General features: G+C 38.5%; 1 protein-coding gene across 1 annotated transcript in view; it reads left to right on the top strand.

Moving 5' to 3' along the window:
• Window positions 1-3,840: 3,840 nt before the first annotated feature.
• The window catches only part of DCP2 (decapping mRNA 2), a 48,228-nt gene continuing 28,386 nt past the window's right edge, over window positions 3,841-23,682 (top strand). Inside the window, exons 1-2 of the mRNA XM_039239745.1 lie at window positions 3,841-4,094; window positions 19,666-19,817. Of these exons, the coding sequence (XP_039095676.1) occupies window positions 4,042-4,094; window positions 19,666-19,817 (205 nt within the window). The 5' untranslated portion in view covers window positions 3,841-4,041. The remainder of the gene's footprint in view (window positions 4,095-19,665; window positions 19,818-23,682) is intronic.

The following is a 23,682-nucleotide window of genomic DNA, read 5'->3' as shown; positions in this document are numbered from 1 at the left end:
AGCAAATGCCCAGTAGCCTGCTTCTTTGGATCTCTAGCATTGGCCCCTGGGGGATAAACACCACTTGGTCTTCCACTACTGCTTCATTTAGAGTAGTCTAAAAACCAGACTTGAGCTTCAAGTGATCCCTAAGAAAAACAGCCACTAAGATACCTCCTACACAGAAAAGAAGTTCAGTTAAGGACATATAGAATGCATATCCAGCAAAATGGAACTATTGAAAGGGCTCACCTTCCCCCTCACCAATCCATTACGCCATCCTGCCTGGGCTTCCAACAGCTAGGGGCTGCATTTCTTTTGCCTGAGGGCTTTGTCTGGCCACCAGAGCCTGCCTTGCTTTGCATGTGGCAGGCTGGCGGTCAGGCTCCAGGAGCCTGCTTTAACCAAGGACTGAGGGAAGTTAGTATATAAATACCCTATCTTTCACATCCATTGGGTAGGATAACTCTTCAGTGTGTGTTTTACCCTGGCCTCCAGTGGGATCAGCTCCAGTTACCCACAGGGCTAACTTCCTTGATAATAATCCTTTTTTTTTTTTTTTTTTTTTGCTTTCTTTCCTTCCTGACTCACTTCCCTGCTCTGCTACTATTCTTTTCTGGATCACTTCCCACACAAGCTACTTGCACTCAAGTCCTTGTCTCAGGGCCTGCTTCTTAGGAAACACAAACTAAGACATGTAGTATGCCAAGGGGATTGATGAAGCAAGTAGAATACTCCTGTCTGTGCTCCCCTATTTGACTCCTAGAACACTTTCAGCTTGATCTGGAAGGATTTTCTCATTAGAGAATTCGATCAGCTGGAAAGAATGACCTACAGATGCTGATGCCATGTGTTCCCAGCTAACAGCTCAACCAGATCACCCCATGGTGAGGCTCTCAGGAAACAAGTTCCATCTGCATTATAACACTTAACTATGGTTTTTTAGTTACATACTCTTAAGTATGAGTGAATAGTCGAAGAACCCTGGAAAACTTCCAATATGATAGATGGAGATCAATTAATAGCAAAAAGCAGCTGAGAGGAATGAGACTACTTAGGAAGAAGAGAACTTTAAAAATGTACTGTTAGGGGCACCTGGGTGGCTCAGTTGGTTAAGTGCGCAACTTTGGCTCAGGTCATGATCTCATGGTTCGTGGGATGGAACCCTCCATCTGTCTCTGTGCTGCTGGGTCAGAGCCTGGGGCACAGCAGCCTGGAGCCTGCTTCGGATTCTGTGTCTCCCTCTCTCTGCCCCTCCCCTGCTCACACTGTCTCTCTCAAAAATAAGTAAACATAAAAAAAATTTTTTTTAAAGTATATTGTCAATATCCTCATAGGGATAAGAAATCAATAAAGCAGGCTATGACACCATAAGAGACATTTGAAGAACAAAAGAGAACTGTAGAAGCGTAAAATGGTATAGGCCGCTGGAAGGCAAATTTGAGTTCTCCAATAAGGAGCAAAAAGACAGATGGAAAATAGCAAAATAAAATAGATGGTAACAGACCTCTTATATCAAGTTTGGGCTTGAGTATACATTAGAAGCTGATGTAGGAGAGCTATTAGAAGGTAATAGTTTTGAAAAAAAAAGAAGATAATAGTTTTGGAACAAAAGAAAATTAAACTTGGGCAGTTGTGCAGGCCAAGAATGGAGGGCAGAGGTACTGGTTATGTAGTTCTTGCACTAATGGGGAGAAATAATGAGCACCCAATATAAAGAGTGGGCATTTGGACATTTGGACAGAAATTAAGAAAAAGATGAAAGATTAAATGGTAGAACTGATGGGGTTTTAGGGTGATGGTGGGGTTTGGAGCTCACAGCCAAGACAGAATTCTTGCAGATGTCTTTGGTACAAAAAGTGATTTTATTACAGCATGGGGGCAAGACCCATGGGCAGAAAGAGCTGCACTGGGGATGGGAAGAGGAACTGGTTATATACCATCAGGTTGGGAGGGGATTAGGGACAGTGGAAGTCTCTAAGGAATTTTGGAAGCAAGGTTTGTTTCCAGAACCTTAGGTAGCTCCTCAAGGTAGCTGTTTTTAGGAAAACATCATTTATTACTGTTTAGTATAACCTCAGTCATGAGACCTTTCAGATGAATATCAGGGAGCCATAAGCCTGGAGTATGATTACCAACATATATCTGGGGGGGGGGGGGCAGTTGTGGAGATAGTTTCCAAAGGAATTTTTATGTGTTTAAGGAGACTCACAGGATCCTGGGGGGTCAGGACAATGGTAAGTCAAGATTCCCTTTTGGCTCGATCAAAGTGTCATCATCGAGGCAGCTGAGCTCCTAGAGGAAGGTCACTCTGCCTGTTTTAAGGACTTGTCAACGGGCTGTAGGCAGAAAGGGAATTTAACTTTTCATTTGCCTTTGTTCCCACGTTGCCATGGCAAGCACTTAAACCCCCTTATTTATTTATTTATTTATTTATTTATTTGAGAGAGAGAGAGAGAGAGAGAGACAGAGCACAAGCTGGTGAGGGACAGAGAAAGAGGGAGACACAAAATCTGAAGCAGGCTCCAGGCCGCTTAAGCAACTTAGCCACCCAGGCGCCTCAAATCCCCTTACATTTTGATGAGAGTGATATTAGGGCTCCAGCAAACAGAATCTATAGGTTTCTAGAGATCAAGCTATGGATAAGATTGCCTTTTTCTTGAAGTTTAATACGTTATCTTTATTTTGTTTTTTTAATGTTTTATTTATTTCTGAGAGAGAGAGAGAGAATCTGAAACAGGCTCCAGGCTCTGAGCTAGCTGTCAGCACAGAGCCCGACGCGGGGCTCGACCCCGTGAACCGTGAGATCGCGACCTGAGCCGAAGGCTGACGCTTAACCGATTGAGCAACCCAGGCGCCCCTCGTAAGTTATCTTTAAACGGAAGGAGACTCCTGTCCTGCGAGACTGTGATCCCTATCAGTCAGCCATTTGCTTTCTTTCCTTTCCCCCGTTCCTTGGGCAGCCAGAAGTGTCTGAGGAATATCACACGTAATCCACCTCCCAAGGTGTGGTTTGGTGGTGGTGGGGTACTATTAGCTTGTGCTTTGTCCTCAGCTTGATCCCCTCTCTCATGAGAATGAATTAAGTTGTGAATGGTGTATGTGGAGGGGCCCTGTGAGTCTGATGTAAAAGAAGAAAGCTAAAGAAGGATGAATCTAGATTTTTCCGCAAGATCCTAAGTGGATTGGGCTCCGTTAAGCAAGATGAGGAATCAGCGAGGGCTAGTTGGTTGGAGTGGTGTGTGTAGGAGGTAGAATGAATATTCCCAAGTTCAGGTCAATCAGTATTTTCTCAGATCTCATTAGGGGTCAGATAGTAGGATAAAGTATTTGTCTGGGTCCTCTGAGGAAAGGCAGAGGTAAGCCACCGCATACACATAAAAGATGACCGGTGTTTGTAGTTAGAGGCACAGTCCTTGGCCTGCAGGTGATGGGACGACATCGAGTGTTTGTGCAGGATACTTGGTGACAGAATTGCAAGTGCACGCCTGCGCAGGATGCGCCATCGGGGTCTGCCCGGCAGAGGCGCGAGCGCCTGCTTGGTCACCAAGAGAACATTCACGCCGAACCCTAGGCTGTCTGATGGTCTCCGAGTCTACCAGCAAGCTCTGACTCCTTCCTCGGGACTTCCTACAGAGCAAAGTAGGCATAGTGCGCATGCGCGTAGCCACCCCAGGGCTCAATCACTGGCGGCGGGAAGTTGGTTTTCTTAGTAGCAACTGAGCAGCTTGAAGACGGATTGGAGACGACAGACCAATAAACAAATATTTCATTGGCTTAGCTTACTCAGCCTCCCGATTCTCCAGCTTCCCATTGGGCCTTTCAAGCAGGGCAGGGGCGTGACTCCCGGGGCTCCGCCCCGCGCTCTGGCCCAAGCTCTGGGTTCAGGGCTGAGGGAGCGGGACGGAAGTGAGCGGGTCCCGCCCCTTCCCCCTCTCTTTGCTGGAGTCGCCGCTGCCGCCGCCACTGCCCGCTTTCCGGCGAGCCGGAGTTTCTGTGCCGTACCCTCGGTCCCCGGCCGCGCGGAGCCGGGATGCACTGCTCCTGCTGTGGGTCCTCATCATGGAGACCAAACGGGTGGAGATTCCCGGCAGCGTCCTGGACGATCTCTGCAGGTACCACGTCGCCCCGCGCTGCCACGGCCCCCTGCCTCCCCTCCTCGTTTTCTGTCACGTTGGTCGACCCCGGAGGCCTCCGCGCCTCCTCCCCCCCACCTACATCCTTGTTCTCGCTTTCCGGTCCCGCAGCCGCTCTCTTTCCCGGGTCGACCTTTCTCTCCCACGACACCACCCTGTCTTTCAGCCGTAGCCTCCCGGTTTCTCACGGCCCCTCCGTCCTTCCTTGCGGAGCACCGGAATTTCCTCATTTTCTTAGTTCCTAACTCTTGCTTTCCTGCAAGTGAAGCCGTTGCGCCAAAGTCTGGGTCTTGAGCATTTTTCGGCCGCCTCTTCCCCCTCCCATTGTTTTTTTCTTCTTCTGACTTTTATAGAACCGTCCCCCCCCCCCGCCATCTCATTCCTCAATTCAGTCGAAAGACCCCAAGATTTTGAATCTGCGTCCACGCCCCCGGACCTACGCAGGGAGCGGTTGCAAACTTACCCTTTCGTTCGTGTGTTCTTCCACGTCCCTGGCATTTTCTAAATTGCTATAAATAATTACTCCCTTGTTTATCCCCAGACTTAGCATTGGAAGGGGGGAAAAAAGTCTAGAGTTGCTTTTCTTTTCATCCTTTAATTTTCTTTAAAGGAGATTCTCAACCGGAGGATTTTAACTCATGTATACTCTTACAAGAGAAATTTTTTACATTCTTCCTCTTGTTAGCTATGATTTCAGATAGGGAAAATTGTAAAATGGTCTTAAAATATTTTCTTTTCCCTAAGTAAAATTTTTCATACCCTGAGTTGTCGCCGGCTCAGTGGATTGTGAAATAACGTTAATTACAAATGGTTAAAAGGCTCTGATAAAAAAAATCCCCAAAACGCCTTTTCAAGTGTATTTCCTGTATTTATGCCTAGAAGTCTGACTTTTAATAGTTGTGTCACATTCACGCTTTTTTTCTTTTTTTTTAAATGGGAAGGAACGAACACACTTGTGGAGGTACTGTTGTGTGCCAGGCACTGGGTGCTCCTTTCTCATATATCATTTTATTTAATCCTGGAAGCAACTCTGGTAGGTGCAGTTCTTTCCATTTTCATCTGACAGACTCGATTTGTAATTTCCACAAGGTCACATTTCTTGTAATTCAGAAAATCAAGATTTGAAACCTAAGCCATTTTCTCTACGATCATTGCCTGTGCTTTCTCCTGTGCCAGGTAGGCCTTACAGAAAGTCAAATCTAACATTTTAAACCTCACAGAAGTACATGTAGGTAAGTAAATAGACTAATTTTGCAGCTAATAAAAATGTCACTACTTCTTTCGTGATGGTACGATTATAATTTTTGGAATGCAATCAATTCAAATGAACCACTTAAAATGTGCTTACTTCCTATTATCCCAAATTTCATAAGAACAAAAGAGATTTGAGGGGTGCCTGAGTGGCTCAGTTAGTTAAGCCTCCGACTTCTGCTCAGGTCATGATCTCACGGTTAGTGGGTTCCAGCCCCTGGAAGGCTCTGTGCTGACCCCTCAGAGCTTGGAGCCTGCTTCTGATTCTGTGTCTCCCTCTCTTCTTCCCCCACTCGGCTCTCTCATAAATAAACATTTAAAAAAGATTTGATGTGTGTGTGTGTAGATAAATGGACGAACATGTACGAGAAGTGAGATTACGATTTATATTTATTTTCTTGTTGATGTTTCCAAGATTTTTTTAAAGGATGTGTTTTCTAGTTAGAAAAGAAAATGAGTATGTATTTGAAAAGGTGAGCAATAATTAGGGATTAATAGGGATACACTTTAAAGAAAAAGATGGGTAATCTTACACTTTTTACAGGCATCTAAAGTAATCTTTCTACTAGTATGGGCTTATTTTGGATACTACAGAGGATTAAATATAATTACAAATAATTGTTGTGTTTTGTAAACAATATGTTAAACATCTGATGAGTGCTAAAGATTATTACTTGATTTTCCAGTGAGTGTATTTAAGCAGTTTTATACAGATCTTTTGGAATAGAGTAACTTTTTTTCTTCTTCAAGAAATGAGAGTAATTTTTTTTGGAATTACTGTGTTTTGGTTATATAAATGAGGATTATACTTTGAATTTTAAAAACAATGACATTTTAAAGTTAATATTTTAATATTTTTGTTGATTAAAGATGTTTAATGTTAACAATTCAGGATTTTTTGACTTGGGACTTTTTTTAGAGACAAATTTACACTTAGGATTTATGTTTAATTTCTATAAACATGAAGCTTAAGTGGAAAAAGTTTAATTTTTCTGCACTCGTTTGCTGTTTTAAGTATCTCTTTATTGATGAGTTTGATCTTGACTCTTGTTTTTACTCCCATGTATATTTTCCCCAATTATACTGTTTATTATTAGTATATTTAAGAGTTTTTTTGTTTTGTTATCAATTTTTGATAAATTACATATTCCTGCTAATCTTGCCCACTTAAATCATTGACCATATATTAACAACTTTTGGAGAAACGTAGAGATTGATTTTGATGTGAAAAATTAGAGCAAGAGACTTCACATTTTCAAGATACGACTTTGTAACCGTTAGGCTGCTTATAACCTAGGACGTGGAATGTTATCTTCCCAGTGATTTCATATGCAACATTTCATTTACTGGGATACTAGGCAGTCATTAGAAATTCCTAAGGCAAACAGTAAACTGAGGAAAAATATTTGCATCTTGAAATGGTGTATACAGTATCCTTTTGAGCATAACACTTACTCATTTGATAACTTTTTTAAAATAAATTTTTTAATGTCTTGTGTATATTTGTGTGTGTGTATGCACAAGAAAAGTCTGGGAGAATCAACCAAACCGATAATACTGGTTATCTCTAGGTAGAATGAAAGAGGAGAGGAAGGAAAAGCTGTTGTCTAAAATTTTCTAGTGACATTCTAGTAAACGTGTATGTGAAAAGTAGATCTGCCCCTTTTATGGTGTTATTTGCCTCTGTTGCACCATTAAAAGTGCATTTGACATTAAAAGTCAAAGAATTTTTCAGTACCATTTTCAATACCATTTACATTAGCTTACTAAAGGCTTGAAAACAACGTTTTTCAAGTAAAAACTGAAAACTACAGCTTAAGTTGTTTCTGTTTTAAAGAAATGCTTGGAGGTTTTTTTTAGAGCCTCTTTAAGAATTAAATGGTGAGGCCACTCTTGTGTTAAAAGGAGAAAGGTATTTTCTGGCAGCTAATGTTGCTGCTATTTTAGTGATTGTGTAAGCTAATCAAATAATTTGTGCTCATCTTCAGCTTGCCATTTTAGCGTTCAATTCTACTACAACAGTTTTGTACTAATTGTAGTTCTGCTACTGTTCTATTTGTAGGAAAATTGAAAAGATGACATTTTGTGAGGTGGAGAACTTTTTCCCGTAATTACTGTGGAAAACATTTTATTTCAGCTATTGCTGTATATTATAATATACTGTATACTAGGTATATATAACATGTTTTTATTTTATATTTTATCTCTTCTCTCCCAGTGTGGGGCTTGAACTCATGACCCCAAGATCAAGAGTCACATGCTCCTCCCACTGAGCTAGCCAGGGGCCCCTGCACACAATTTTAAATCTTTAAAACAGAGGAGGGGCACCTGAGTGGCTCCGTCAGTCATTTGACTTCAGCTCAGGTCATGATCTCATGGTTCATGGGTTCGAGCCCCATGTCGGGCTCTGTGCTGACAGCTACCTTAGAGCCTGGAGCCTGTTTCAGATTCTGTATCTCCCTCTCTCTGACCTTCCCTGCTCATGCTGTTTCTCTCTCTCTCTCTCTCTCTCTCTCTCTCTCAGAAATAAAACATTTAAAAAATTTTTAAAAAAACAAAACAGGAAAAACATTTACAGAATGAAATTATCAAAGTGTTAATTTTCATGTATTAAAGTTTCCTTTGTCTTAAAAAGTTTCTTTTTAAGAAAAAAAGTATGTATTTAGAGAGAGAGAACGAGTTGCAGAGAGGGAGAGAGAATCGCAAGCAGGCATTGCACTGTCAGCACCAGACCGATGAGGGGCTCGATCCTACAAACTGAGATGACCTGAGCAGAAATTGAGAGTTGGATGCTTAACCAACTGAGCCAGGCTAGTGCCCCTAAGGTTTCTTAAAGAAGTCTGCTTTTAGCTGTTAAAAAGATGTACTCATGTGTAAGGTTAAAAAAAAAAAAAAGCGAGTACAGGTGAAGTTATAATACAAAGCAACAGTCTCCTGCCCTACCCCTTTTAATCTGAGTTCTGCGCCCCAGGTTTTTAGCTGTTTTGTGTTAAACTCTTCTGGTAGATAATTCATTATTTTAAAATATACTTGCACCAGTTTCTTGCTTTATCAACTTTATCAACATTGAGGATTTAGTTCACCTTGGTAGATATTAGGGAAGGGTTTAGACTATCAGGCAATATCTACATTCTATTTTGTAACCTTATGAGGGCTATTGTACTTTTTACTGTTGGTTGACTGCAAAAGCTGAACAAGAATAATAGTATTTGTTACATGGAATCACTATGTGCAGATTTTTTATGGTAGAGGCTGCATTACAATGGCTAGAATTATGCTTTTCCCTTCATCCATAGTCGATCCTTTTGTTAAGGGTGTTGAAAGGGAATGCCAGAATGAATTCTCCTTTCTGACATCCTACTAATTGATCAAAATGATGCTGCTTTTTATAGTTTTTTTCTTTTGGAGAGAGAAGCATATACTGTCTTCATAATCCCCTCATTGTTTCTGGTTATTCCTTATTTATTTATTTATTTATTTATGATTTTATTTTTGAGTAATCTCTACACCCAGTGTGGGGCTTGAACTTACCTTAGATCAGGAGTCGCACTCTGCACTGAGTGAGCCAGCCAGTTGCCCCTCTGGCTTTTCTTGAAGTTCTTTTTTCCCCCTTTTCTTTGTCTTTTTGTTCTACTTTTGTTTTTTTTGCTTCATATTTGGACTATGATTCTCTTGTACATTTGCCTCTCTTCCCCAACACAACCAAAATAACTTCCTCCCCTCCATCCCTCTCTCTTCCTTTATTATGTCCTCGGTCTTACCTTTAATCATACTGTCTCTTCTACCAAATTCTTTATTCCGGAAGAGTACCCTTTTGGACACCTCTACCCTTCTAGTCTAATCTGGACTGATTGTTCCCTAGATTTGCCAAACAACTGGCCTACTAGAATTGCCTCTTATGGCTCTCCCAGGTTGTATTTATTATGTCTTAAATCTCATGTTTTATGCTTTCTTGGTTTTCATTCTTAATTTTGCTGTTGCACATTCAAAAGTAATGTCCTTTGAGGGGTTCATTGGGAGGTAATTTCTGAATCCTTATAGGACTAAAATGCCAGTTTCTCTTCTCACGGATATGTTCTCAGGTGGTCTGGGGTCCACGCTCTGGGTACCAAGGTTTTAGGAGATAATTTCAACACTGTCTTTTCTTCAGGGCCGTTTTTTAATTTTTTTAAAGTAGGTTGCATACCCAGTGTGGAGCCGAGTGCAGGGCCTGAACTCTTGACCCTGACTGAGATCAGGACCTGAGCTGAGATTCAAGACACTTAACTGACTGAGCCACTTCGATGGGCCAGATTTTTAATACAGTTTTTTCTGTCATGCCCCAGATTTTCCTTAGATGTTGGCTGATTTTGTTGCTGTTTCTTATTTAAGATGAGGGTGTGTAGGAGCTTATTTATTGACAGATAGGCTTCTCTTTTATGTGACTAGATAGGGTGCCAGATCTTACACTGGGGATCCTTAAGCCAGTGTGTGGGAGTTTTGCTTTGGGTTGCTATCACCCAAACCTATCTGCTAAAGTTAGGAAAGGGGCGCCTGGTTGGCTCAGTCGGCTAAGTGTCCAACTTTGGCTCAGGTCATGATCTCACAGCGTGTGGGTTCGAGCCCCGCATCGGGCTCTGTGCTGACTGCTAGCTCAGAGCCTGGAGCCTGCTTCGGATTCTGTGTCTCCCTCTCTCTCTGACCCTCCCCTGATCACACTGCCTCTCTGTCTCTCAGAAATAAATAAAACATTAAAAAAAATTTTGGGGGGGGAGGGCGCACCTGGGTGGCTCAGTTGGTTGGGCGTCCAACTTTGGCTCAGGTCATGATCTCACAGCGTGTGGGTTCGAGCCCCGCATCGGGCTCTGTGCTGACTGCTAGCTCAGAGCCTGGAGCCTGCTTCGGATTCTGTGTCTCCCTCTCTCTCTGACCCTCCCCTGATCACACTGCCTCTCTGTCTCTCAGAAATAAATAAAACATTAAAAAATTAAAAAAAAGATTTTATTTTTTAAAGTTAGGAAAGAGCCTTGGGTATTCTTCCCCCTTCCCCTACTCTTGTAGGAGAAATTCCTGACTCAAAGGAGTGGAAGAAGAGTAAACACTGCTCTATTACTTAAGTAGATCTTGCTGTTCCCTTCTGCCTTTTTAAAAATTGAAGTATATGACATAATGTTACATTAGTTTCAAATGTACAGTGGTAAGTGATTTGGGAGTTCTGTTATGCTGTGCTCCCAAGTATAACTGCCATCTGTCACCATACAGTGCTATTAAAATACCATTGACCGTATTCCCTATACTGCACCTTTCATCTCTGTGATGGACTCTTTCTAAATTGGAGGTGCATATCTTCCACTCCATTCACACCCATTTTGCCCATCCTTATAATCTGACCATAATCCTCTTTTTTGCATTTGCCTGATAATCCTCTCCTCTGACCATCAGTTTGTTCTCTGTATTTATGGGTCTGTTTCTGTTTTGTTTCTTCATTGTTTGTTTTTAGATATCACACGAGTGAAATCATTTGGTATGTGTCTTTCTCTGACATTTCACTTAAGATAATACTCTTTAGGTCCATCCATGTTCACATCAATGGCAAGTTCTCATTCTTTTTTATGGCTCAGTGATACTCCACTGTGTATATGTGTATGTGTGTGTATATGTATCTATATTTATCTATCTATCTTATCCATTCGTCTATTGATGGACACTTAAGGTGGTTTCTGTATCTTGGCTATTGTAAATAATGCTATAATAAACATAGGGGTGTGTATATCTTCTTGCATTAGTGTTTTGTTTTCTTTGGGTTAATACCTGGTAGTGGAATTATCAGATCATATGATATTTCTGTTTTTTAATTTTCTGAGAACTGTTCATACTGTTTTCCACAGTGGCTGCATCAATTTAAATTCCCACCATCAGTGCATGCAGGTTTCTTTTTTCCTTGGCATCACTTGTTATTTTTTGTCCTTCGATTTTGGCCATTGTGGTATCTCATACTATCTCAGGTATGAGATGATATCTCATTATGGCTTAGATTTGCGTTTGCCTGATAATGAGTGATGTTGAGCATCTTTTCATGTGTCTTTTTGCCATCTGTAGGTCTTTGGAAAAATACTTATTCAAGTCCTCTGCCACTTTTTAATCGGATTATTTGTTTTTTAATATTGAGTTGTGTAAGTTCTTTATATATTTTGTATAGTAACCTTTTATTGGATGTATCATTTGGGAATATCTTCTTCCATTCATTGGTTGCATTGTCGTTTTGTTGATGGTTTCCTTTGCTTTGCTAAAGCTTTTTATTTTGGTATATTCGTAATGGTTTATTTTTTACTTTTGTTTTCTTGCCTGAACAGACATACCCAGAAAAATGTTGCTAAGTTCGATGGCAGAGAAATTACTGCCCATGTTTTCTTCCAGGAGTTTTATGGTTTCATGTTTTACGTTTAGATCTTTAGTCCATTTTGAGTTTATTTTTGTGTGTGGTGTTAGAAAGTGGTCCAGTTTCATTCTTTTGCATTTGGATGTCCAGTTTTTTCTGCACCATTTATTAAAGAGACTTTCTTTTCCCTGTATATGTTCTTGGATCCTTTTTTGTTAGATTAATTGACCACATAAATGTGGGTTTATTTCTGGGCTCTCTGTTCCATTGATCTATGTGTCTGTTTTTGTGCTGGTACCATAGTGCGAGTAGGGGAGAGGGACAGGAGAGAGAGAGAATCCCAAACCGTAACCCTGGGATCATGTTGTGAACAGAAATCAATAATCAGATGCTCAACCAACTTAGCCCCCAGACACCCCAGTACTGCACTATTTTGATATTAGCCTTGTGATATATCTTGAAATCTGGGATTGTGATACCTCCATCTTTGTTCTTTATCAAGAAAGCTTTGGGTATTTGGGGTCTTTTGTGGTTCCATATAAATTTGTTCTACTTCTGTGAAAAATGCTATTGGTATTTTGATAGGAATTGCATTAAATCTGTAGATTGCTTTGGGTAGTATGGACATTTTAACAATAGTCTTATAATCCATGAGTATGGAATGTCTTTCCGTTTGTGTTGTCTTTAATTTTTTCATCATTGTTTCATAGTTTTTCAGAGTATAGGTCTTTTACCTCCTTGGTTAAGTTTATTCCTAGATATTTTATTCTTTTTTTAGTGCAGTTGTAATTGAGATTGTGTGTTACTCTGTTTCACTATTGGTGTATAGAAATGCAACGGATTTCTGTATGTTAATTTTGTGGTCTGTAACTTTGCTGAATTCATTTATTCTAGTAGGTTTTTTGTGTGCGGAATCTTTACAGTTTTTTGTGTATAGTATCATATCCACACATAGTAATAGTTTTACTTCTTCCTTACCGATTTTGATCCTTTTTTATTTCTTTCTCTTCTCTGCTGCAGCTAACCCTTCCAGTAGTCTGTTGAGTAAGTGGCAAGAATGGACATATCCTTGTCTTGTGTACCTCATACTAGAAGAAAATGTCAGTTTTTCATTATTGAATATGATGTTAGCTGTGGGTTTGTTATATATGGCCTTTTAATGTTATGGTATGCTTTTTCTAAACCCACCGTTGTGAGAGTTTTTAATTTAATATTTTATTTATTTTTGAGAGAGAGCGTGCAAGCAGGGGAGGGGCAGAGAGAGAGGGAGACACAGCATCTGAAGCAGACCTTGGGCTCTGAGCTGTCAGCACAGAATCCGATGGGGCTCGAACTCATGAACCACAAGATCATGATCTGAGCTGAAGTCGGTCAGTATAAAACTAGATGTGGATGTTCAATTTTGCCAATTTTTTTTTTTTGCATCTGTTGAGATGAGCGTATGATTTTTATTCATTTTATTAATGTGTATCTTTATTGATTTGTGTATATTGACCCATCCTGGCATCCCAGGAATAAATCTCAATTGATAGTAGTGACTGATCCTTTTAAAATATTGTTGCATGCAATTTACTAATGTTGAGGATTTTTACAGTAGTGTTTATAAGGGATATCGGCCTGTAGTTTTCTTTTGTAGTGTCTTTGTCTGTCTTTGGTATCAGTGTAATGCTGGCCTCAGAGAATGTACTTGGAAGTTTTCCTTTTTGGAATAGTTTGAGGCGATAGGTATTAACCCTTTAAATGCTTGGTGGCATATCACTTGCATTTCACTCACCAGAATCCATCTGGTCCTGGACTTTTGTTTGTTGGGGAGTTGATTCAGTTGATTACTGATTCAGTTTTGTTACTAGGAATCAAATCTATTCAAATTTCCTATTTCGTCCTGATTCACTTCTAGAAGATTGTATGTTTCTAGGAATTTATCCACTTCTAGGTTGTCCAGTTTTTTCGCATATAATTTTTTATAGTAGTCTCACAATCGTTTGTATTTCTGTGGTGTTTGTTCTTTTCTTTTTTTTCTGATGTAATTTCCTTGGGTCTTTTTTTTTTTTTCCTCTTGATGAGTCTAGCTAAATGTTTATCATTGTTTATCTTTTCAAAGAACCAGCTCTTGGTTTCATTGATCTTTTCTGTTTTCTGTTTTTATTTTCTATATCATTTATTACTGCTCTGATATTTATTATTTCCTTTTTTCTACTTACTTTGGGCTTTCTTTAGTTTCTTTAGGTGTAAGATTGCTTGAGATTTTTCTTATTTCTTGAGGCAGACCTGTATTGCTATAAATTTCCTTCTTAGAGCTACTTTTGCTGCATCCCAAAGATTTTGGACTGTTGTGTTTTCACGGTCATTCGTCTCCATGTATTTTTAAATTTCCCCTTTAATTTCATTTACCTATTGGTTGTTTAGTAGCATGTTGTTTAGTTCCCATGTGTTTGGTTTTTTATTCCTTATAATTGAGCTAGTTTTATCCTGTTGTGGTTGGAAAAAAATGCATGATACGATTTCAGTCTTCTTAAATTTACTGACACTTGTTTTGTAGTCTAATGTGAGATCCATCCTAGGGAATGTTTCATGTGTACTTGAAAAGAATGTGTATTCTGTTGTTTCAGTATGGAATATCTGTATATATCTGTTAAGTACATTTGGTCTAATGTGTCAAAGATCTGTTTCCTTACTGATTTTCTTTGCCTGGATGATCTATCAGTTGATGTTAAGTGGGGTGTTTAGATCTCCTGCTATTATTGTATTACTGTCAGTTTCTTTCTGTATATCTGTTAATAATCGTTTTATGTATTTAGGTGCTCCAGGATTGGGTACGTGGATATTTAGAACTGTTAAATCCTTTTTTTGTATTGATCCTTTTATCATTAAGTAATTCCCTTCTTTGTTTCTTGTTACAGTATTTGTTTTGAGGTCTCTTTTGTCTAACATAAGTATTGCTGCTCTGATGGTGTTTTGTTTTGTTGTTTTGTTTCTTGTTTTTTTATTTTTATTATTATTTTGCTGCTTCCATCTGCTTGGAGTACCTTTTTCCATCTCATCACTCAGTCTGTATGTGTCTTTAGGTCTGAAGTGAGTCTTTTCTAAAGACTTGTTATTTGTCCATTCTGTCACCCTGTGTCTTTTGTTTGAAGCATTTGGACCATTTACATTTAAAGTAATTATCAATAGGTGTGTGATTATTGCCATGCTGTTGTTTTCCGGTTATATAGTTCTTGTCTGTTTGTTTTCTTCTCTTGCTCTTGTATTGATGAGTTCTTTGCTGTTGTACTTGGTTTGCTTTCTTCTTATTTTTTGTGTATCTATTATAGGTTTTTTGTTTGAAGTTACCGTGAGATCATATATAACATCTTAAATATATAGCAGTCTATATATATTAAGTTGCTGGTTACTTAAATTTGAACACATTCTAAAAGAATTTTATTTTTACCACTCCTCCATGTTTTATGTATATGTTGTCATATTTTACTTCTTTTTGTGAGTCCCCTTAACTAATCATTTAGATATAACTGATTTGACTATTTCTGTCTTTGAACCTTCATACTAGCTTTATAATTGCTCTACTCTCCTTACTGTATATTTGCCTTTATTCATGAAAATTTTTTCATTCATAATTTTCTTTTAAATATAGCTTTTTCTTTTCCACTTAAAGAAGTCCCTTTAACATTCATTAAGCCTAGTTTAGTGGTGATGAACTCCTTTCACTTTTGTGTAGGTAATGTTTATCTCCTCTTCAGTTCTGAATGGTAATCTTGCTGAGTAGATCATTCTTGTTTGCAGTTCTTTCCTTTCAGCATTTTGAATATATCCTGCCACTCATTTTGGCCTGCAAAATTTTTGCTGAAAAATTAACTGATAGCTTTGTGGGATTTCCTTTTTACCTAACTATTTGCTTCTCTCTTTCTGTTCTTAAATTTTTTTTATTTTAAATCTTTGACATTTTAGTTACTGTGTGTCATGGTATAGAACTCTTTGGGTACATCTTTCCTTTTGGGACTCCTCTAATGCAAATGTTTGTTTAATTGATGTTATTTATCCAAGAGATCTCATAACCTATCCTCTTTTTTTCTTTTTACTGTCCAATTTGAGTACTTTCCATTACTCTGTATTTCAAGTTGCTGCTCCTGCATCATCTAATCTTTTTTTTTTAAGCTTATTTATTTTGAGAGAGAATGTGCATGCGGTAGCAAGCGGGGTAGGGGTGGGGGAGAGAAAAATCCCAAGCAGGCTCTGAACTGGGATTTTTTTTTTTCTTTAATAGTTTATTGTCAAGTTGGTTTCCGTATAACACCCAGTGCTCATCCCCACAAGTCCCTCCATGCCCATCACCCGCCTTCCTCTCTCCCCCTGAACTGGGGTTCTTTACCTGAGGCTTTAATCCATGAACTGTGAAGTAGTGACCTCAGCTGAAGTCAGGAATTAGACACTTAACCCACTAAGCCACCCAGGTGCCCTTTCTAATTTTTTTTTTTTTAATATTTTTTATTTATTTCTAGGAGAGAGAGAGAGAGAGACAGCGTGAGCAGGGGAGGGTCAGAGAGAGAGGGAGTCACAGACTGAAACAGGCTCCAGGCTCTGAGCTGGCAGTCAGCACAGAGCCCGACGCGGGGTTCGAACCCATGAACCGCGAGATCATGACCTAAGCGAAAGTCGGACGCTTAACCGACTAAGCCACCCAGGCGCCCCATAACTTTTTTTTTTTTTTTTAACATTCAGGTCTTTTTTAAGAGAGAGGTGAGGAGAGGGGCAGAGGGAGAGAGAAAGAGAATCTTAAGCAGGCTCCACATTCAGTGAGGTGTCCTGGTGTGTTTCTTCTGTTTATTTTTAAGTCCTCTTTCTTACTCCCTTTTCCAATTGACCTTTCTTCACTTAGGGCTTTTCTGGTTTGGGATGGGAATGAGATTGGATTTCTTTGTCCCATGCACTTTTTTTTTTTTTTTTTTTTTTGCCACATTTTAGGTTGTGGTTAGTGTTTAAAAGCTTTACTAGAAATGAAAATTTCTATTTAAAGATAGTAGGTTGTACATAGACATCTACTCCACTAAAAGAATAAAGTTAAAAAAATTTTAAGTACATAAAGCCATAGGAAAGGAAGAATGGGTTAAAGGATCAGCAACAAAATTTGGGAACTATAATGCAAAAAGGAATACTGTACATGACTTAGCAGACTTAATAGACCTGAATGAGAGTACTATAATAGTACCAATCTATTCTAAAATGAGAATGTTGAAAAATGACAGAACTGAATTTATATGTCCTATGTACATATATACATATTTATATATATATATATCCCCAAGGCCCTTATTTTTCTTTTCTGCTCCTAAAATGTGGCAGCTTGTCCTTTACTTTCCAAGTCTGAGATTGGGAGATTCTTTTAAAAAAAAACTTTTTTTAACATTTATTTATTTTTGAGACAGAGCATGAGCAGAGATAGAGGGAGACACAGAATCCGAAACAGGCTCCAGGCTCTGAGCTGTCAGCACAGAGCCTGATGCGGAGCTCGAACCCTTGGACTACAAGATCATGACCTGAGCCAAAGTCGGACGCTTAACTGACTGAGCCACCCAGGCGCCCCGCGATTGGGAAATTTTTTAGGTGAATCTGACTAGCTCATGAGGAAAGATCTAATGACACTGACATTAGTGGTTCCTCAATTAAATGGCTCAGCGTGATCACTTACCTTAAATGGTGCCTTATAGTTTGACAAGCCTCCTAAATAGTTTTGTGGCCTTTTCCTTAAATATGAATATCTGAAATAGGCTTCTTAACATTAAAAGGTAGAGCTTAAAGTTAAAAGAAAAAAGCAACTGGGAACAATCAAACTATGCTGATAGAAGAAAACTTAAACCATATTGATGTCCTTAGGTAGATTTTTACAATCATGGAATAACAGGATAATCTTAAGCATAATTTAAACAATTAAAGATAGCATTTGGAAATTAAATAAATGTGAGAGCAGATAAAAGAATCTTAATAGATGGTTTGCAAGATAGAGTTAAGAATGTTTCTCAGAAGATTGGGGTGGGGGTGGGGGAGGAATCAAGAGGTAGGAAATACCAGAGGAGAGTAAAGAATCATGAGGATCAGTCCATGAGGTCCATTCAGCACTGAGGGATGTGTTTCCAAATAGGCAAGGTCCATTTATTGGCCAACGCATTAGATGAAAAATAGACAACTGGGAAATTTCATAACACTGTAGACATAAAGAAGAACCTAGAAGCTTCCAGACTGAAAAAAATACATCAAAGAAATCTGAAATGTTTCAGTTCTCAACATCAAGATTGGAGGCAGGTGGAGGACAGCACTGTCTTTAAAATTGTGAAAGAAAATGATTTCCAACCTAGAATTCTTTATCCACTTTGTCAATTCTGAGGATAACAATATTTTCAGATGTACAGTATCTGAGTACTTAATCCCCCTTGCATCCTTCCTTCAGAAGGTTTGGGAGGGTATACTTTATGAAAAGAAGAAAGAAAATTGAGGAGAAAGACAGGATACAGGAAACCTGGACTCTGTAAGATAGAGGCATGGGGAACCATAGGATGCTAGTAAGAGGACAGAGTAGGATGATAGATGTGTATCCGCTGTATATGACAAGCAGCCGATTGGAACAGATGAGAGGGCTCAAGGATTGTTTTGGAGATGAAACTCGTGTGTCTGAATTAACATCTGAGAATTTAGGAAAATAGTGGAAGGTTGAATTAGAGCGATGATAGAGAAAATGAAGTAAATTCAATAAGACATTTTTTAATTATGAGAAGAACAAAGGATTGCAGGAAAGAAAAAGGAATCATAGTTTACCACATGGCTTAGTTGTGAATTGCATTTACAGAGTCATAGTCATGTAAAGACCGAGAAAATAATACCCAGAGTGTTCTAAGGATATGTTAAGTTAAATAAAATCAGGTAAAAGATTAGTTTTTTGCAGTGCTGTTTATCCTGTTTTACCACCCAGTGGGCTGACTGAGCCACCTAGGTGCCCCCCATTCACTTAGTTTTAAATTCTGGCTTTTTACACAAAGGGGTTTATTGTCTGATAACATATATATGTAGTATAGTGTATGTTTATGCTGTACATATAAAATATGTCCCCACCTTCCTTCAAATGTACTTTGAAAAGATAATTTAGGATTTTAAAAAGTGAGTATACTTTAAAAAGTTATTTTAAATGTATGTTTTAAAAGTTACTTTGAGCTCAAGTTCTGCAGATGAGGTTCTTCGAAAAGTCTAGTCTGTTAATTAAACAGAGTTGATTACTTGTCTTTTTGTAATACTTTAAATGTGAAGGTTAAGCAGCTAACATCTTTCCTATTTGAATGAATGAATATGTCTGTATATTATATGCTGTGGCACCTGGGTGGCTCAGTCGATCGGGCGTCCAGTTTTTCATTTCAGCTCAGGTCATGGTCCCAGGGTTGTAGGATCGAACCCCAAGTCAGGCTCTGCATTGTTGGCATGGAGCCTCCTTAGAACTCTCTCTCTCCCTCTCTGTCTGTCCCTCCACTGCTCGCGTGTGTGCGTTGTCTTTCTCTCACCAAAAAGAATAAACTTTTTTTTAAAAAAAGAAAAACACATTATCAGTCATAGGAAGGAATCCTAGTGAAAGTTGTTTCCGTGCTTTCTTTACTTTTAGTTAGGATTATCTTTGTACTTGTTAACAGAGGGTAAACGGCCTCTTAAAAAATGCTATTATAAGTGAGATAACTGAAAAACTTCTTTTTCAGGCTTCTCTTTGTGCAGCATTGGTGGTAGACTGGTGAGCATAGCTGCCTTCCAGACTCCCCTTCCCTATGATAATTGATTCCAAATTTTCCTTCCTTGATCAGCATTGCTCTTGGTCCCTTTTTTATGTTGGGTGTTAAAGCAAGCAGTTAAATAGGTTAAATTCATTATGGTTTGTAAATGTTAATTTTAATGTTTTTTTTTTTTTTTTGACAGCCGATTTATTTTGCATATTCCCAGCGAGGAAAGAGACAATGCTATCCGAGTGTGTTTTCAGATTGAACTTGCCCATTGGTTTTACTTGGATTTCTACATGCAGAACACACCAGGATTACCTCAGTGTGGGATAAGAGACTTTGCTAAAGCTGATATCCTTTTTATTACTATAATGACTGTCTTTCATTATTGCTAATAAAATATTTTAGTACAGATTTCCTTTTGCTTGTCTTTGAGATTTAAAGCTTACTAGATAATTATACTTGATTTCTAAAAATTGTCAATATAAAATAGTAGACAAAATTTAATACTATTTTTATTTTTATCTAGAGGACCCCTTGAAATAATGCAGTGATGATTAAAATTAAATTTGATTTTCTCTTTCAGAAATAACTAGCCTGTTTCTAGAACTGATCTCTTTTTTACTTTGTTCTTGCTGTTCATTTAACCAGATGGTCTTTAATCAAGTCATTACCTTTTGGAGATGGATATTGTTAAATAATTATTAAATACTTAATATGTTAAAGGCTGTGTTTTTAGTTTTGTGGCAAATACAAAGAAGTCCTTGCTTTCAAAGGTTTTTTTTCTGTTTACAAATAAGTGGAAGCTTATCAGTTTATTAGTTTTAAAAGGTACATATGAAAATTTAAGATTATAAAAGAAGCTATGTTAGAAGGCAAAAAATTGGTGAATTGCTAATGGTCCTAATATTAAATGTCTTTAAAATTCAGAGATTTCTTAGGCAAAGCTCTATTTGTAAGGAAATGTAGGATTTTGTAAAGAGACAGAAGTGGGGAGTATGTTCCAGATAAAAGGATTGATGTTCCAAAATTGGAGAGTTGGAAAGAATAAAGGATATAGTGAAGTAAATTAGTTTGTATTGAACAGACAATTCTTTTTTTTTTTTTTTTTTTTTAATTTTTTTTTTGAGAGAGAGAGAGAGATAGATAACTTGAACAGGGGAGGGTCAGAGAGAGAATCAAAAGCAGGCTCCAGGCTCTGAGCTGTCAGCACAGAGCCCGATGCGGGGCTCAAACCCATAAACTGTGAGATCATGACCTGAGCCAAAGTCGGATGCTTAACCAACTGAGCCACCCAGGTGCCCCTGAACAGACAATTCTTATGGGGATATAGTAGGGATAGGGATAGGAAGTATGTAGTGGGGATTTCTGGATTCTTAAATCCTGGGCCAAAGTGGTTTTTATTCTGTAGGTCATTGTTTTTAACTGTAAATCATGTATTCAAATGGAATTGTAACCACAAGTTCACCATACTGTGCTAGAGTTGGAGTAAGAATGAAAATAATCCTTGTCCTCAGCTCTCTTAATTTTCCTTGAGCTCCATGAAATAAAGATCAGCCCCAGGTCTCTGCAGAAAATGGATGAAACACTGTTTGTCCTACATCATTAACCATAAAAACTTTTAAAATTTTTTATCAAGGCTAAGGAATATTATGCAAGTCTTTTGAAGATGGTATTCAAGAAGACTTACTTGGCAGGATTGGTTAAACCGTAGGGTGTGCTGTCACATTATTTGAGATACGGAGCAATAAGGTCTTGAACCGTAGTAGGGAGACTACAAAGAAAAGACTGAAGAAACATTTCAGTGGCAGAAATGATCAGGCTGTTTGATTGAATAATGGAGAAGTAAATGAGGAATCAAAGGGGGATAGAAGTACTATTGAACACTATCTTTGTTAAAGGCTTGGTCATAGGTTCTGTGCAGAAATCATGAAGGACTTGGCTTTTTTTTTTTTTTAATTTTTTAAGCATTTATTCAGTTTTGAGAGACAGAATGAGTAGGGAAGGCACAGAGAGAGAGGGAGACACAGAATCTGAAACAGGCTCTGAGCCATCAGCACAGAGCCTGATGTGGGGCTCGAACCCACAAACTGAGATCATGACCTGAGCTGAAGTCAGATGCTTAACCAACTGAGCCACCCAGGCGCCCCTGAAGGACTTGGCTTTTAAGAAGCTGTAATCTAGTTACAGAAACATGGTCAAAACAGGCAAATCTGCTTCTATGATCTATTTTGCATAGACTTAGGGTTCTACCAGAACAACTTTACATGGTTTGGGGTTCTGGGCAAGATTTTTATGTGTGTAAACAAAACAAAAAAATTTTCTTTTAGTTTAATTCAGTTGTATGGAGAAAAAGCCTTTCTTGCTAATGTGATAGATTTTATTAAATAAGTGAGTGCTTACTCCGTGCCAGGCATTATGTAGTGCACAAAGTGGATAAGGTCCCTGTCTTCAAGATGAAAGAACATTATTAGTGCAGTATGGTAAGTTATGATAGGGTACTGCTGCAGGGCATCGAGTCTAAGTTCTGGAGCCAGGTTACTTGGGTTAGGGTCACATCTTTGCCATTCACTTGCCATTCAACCTTGAGCAAATTGTACAGCTTTTCTGTTCCTTTGTCTTCTTTATAAACTGTGTATATCCTTGCGGTTTTTCTTCAGTAAGTGCCAAGGAGGGTGAGTATAGAATGGTCATCCTGGATTTTCTCCTTGGTTGAAGTTTTGCTTGGGGAGCTATATTCAGAGGACAGTGGGGCAAAGGAATTTTGGAAATTGCTAAGAGATTGATTAAAGTGATGGGCCATGTTGTTGAGGGAAGAAAACAAAAGCCAGGAGGTGCTAATGCAGAGAAAAGAATATAGTCTAAGATCATTGTGGAATGATACAATGTGAGTAATTGGAAGAATGCTGTAGAAAGTTACGGTCATGATGTTTTATTTCAGCTAAATTGTGGGAATAGTTCTAGTGATAGCAAGGTCCGAAGTGTTGCTATGGGAATTGGTCTGAGAAGTGGGAATGGATAGGACAAGGATACAAGGAACTGAGGCTGGAGCTTGAGATGAGTTGTCTGTGAGGAAATTTTATCATCCAAGATAATGGTAAGATTTTGGAGGGCGATAACTGTCTAAGTGACTGTTTATGCCTAGAGCAGATTTTTCATATATTTGCAAAAATGTTAGTATGAAAACAGTATGTAAAAAAAAAATTTCACTGGATTATTAAAAAGAAAAGTATATACATTACAATTGGACATGTGCTTCAAATTTTTACTTTATCTAATCAGTGTAACCTCTTTTAGAACTATAGTTGACCCATGAACAATGTGGGGGCCGTGACCTCTGTGTAATATGAAGTCTGTATATAACTGACTCTCCAGAACTTAATTGCGAAGAGCTTACTGTTGACAAGAAGCCTTACCAATAAAATAGCCAATAAACACCTATTTTGAATGTGACATGTATTGTACACTATATTCTCACAATAAAGTAAATGAGGAAAAAAATGTTATCAGAATCATAAGGAAGAGGAAATACATTTATGGTATTATACTGTACTTAGAAAAAAACTGCATGTAAATGGACCTGTACAGATCATACCCCTTGTTCAGTAGTCAGCTGTAATGTGTAAAGGCTAGTAACTCAAATTCAAAACTGACTAATTTGGTTCGGGGTTCAATACAATCAGACAGTAGTCAGTTTTAGGTAAAAATTAGAAGTGATGCATTTCAGTGCATCTTACAGGGGTTTTTTTTTTTTTAATGAAATACCTTATCTCATTAAATAAAAATGGTACTTAAATTTCCACTTCTGTGTTTGAATTGAATTAACTTTTATGTACTATTAAATAAGGTGGATGACTGAAAAGTTGTCAGTGGGGAAATGGGTGTCATTTTGGATTGAGTACTGTTACTTGCTAATTGTGTGGACTTGAGCAAGTATTTAACAGGTTCTTTTCAGTGTTATAAGTATATCTTGAACTATAGTTGGCCCAGTCAACTCATTTTGTGATGGTTTTGGGTAGAAAAAATGAGTAAATGAAAAATGTCAATAGTTTCCAAAATTAAAGTCAGTTGATTTGTAATTTCTCCTGTTAAACCTTTCTTTTTTGGGGGGGCGCCTGGGTGGCTTAGTCGGTTAAGCGTCCGACTTTCGCTTAGGTCATGACCTCGCGGTTTGTGGGTTCGAGCCCTGCGTCGGGCTCTGTGCTGGCTGCCGGCT

This window comes from Hyaena hyaena, unplaced genomic scaffold (genome assembly GCF_003009895.1).
Source record: "Hyaena hyaena isolate Hyena2069 unplaced genomic scaffold, ASM300989v1 scaffold_160, whole genome shotgun sequence".
NCBI classification, from domain to species: Eukaryota; Metazoa; Chordata; class Mammalia; order Carnivora; family Hyaenidae; genus Hyaena; species Hyaena hyaena.
Note: the sequence above shows the minus strand (reverse complement) of the source record. Positions and strands in the feature narration are given on the sequence as shown.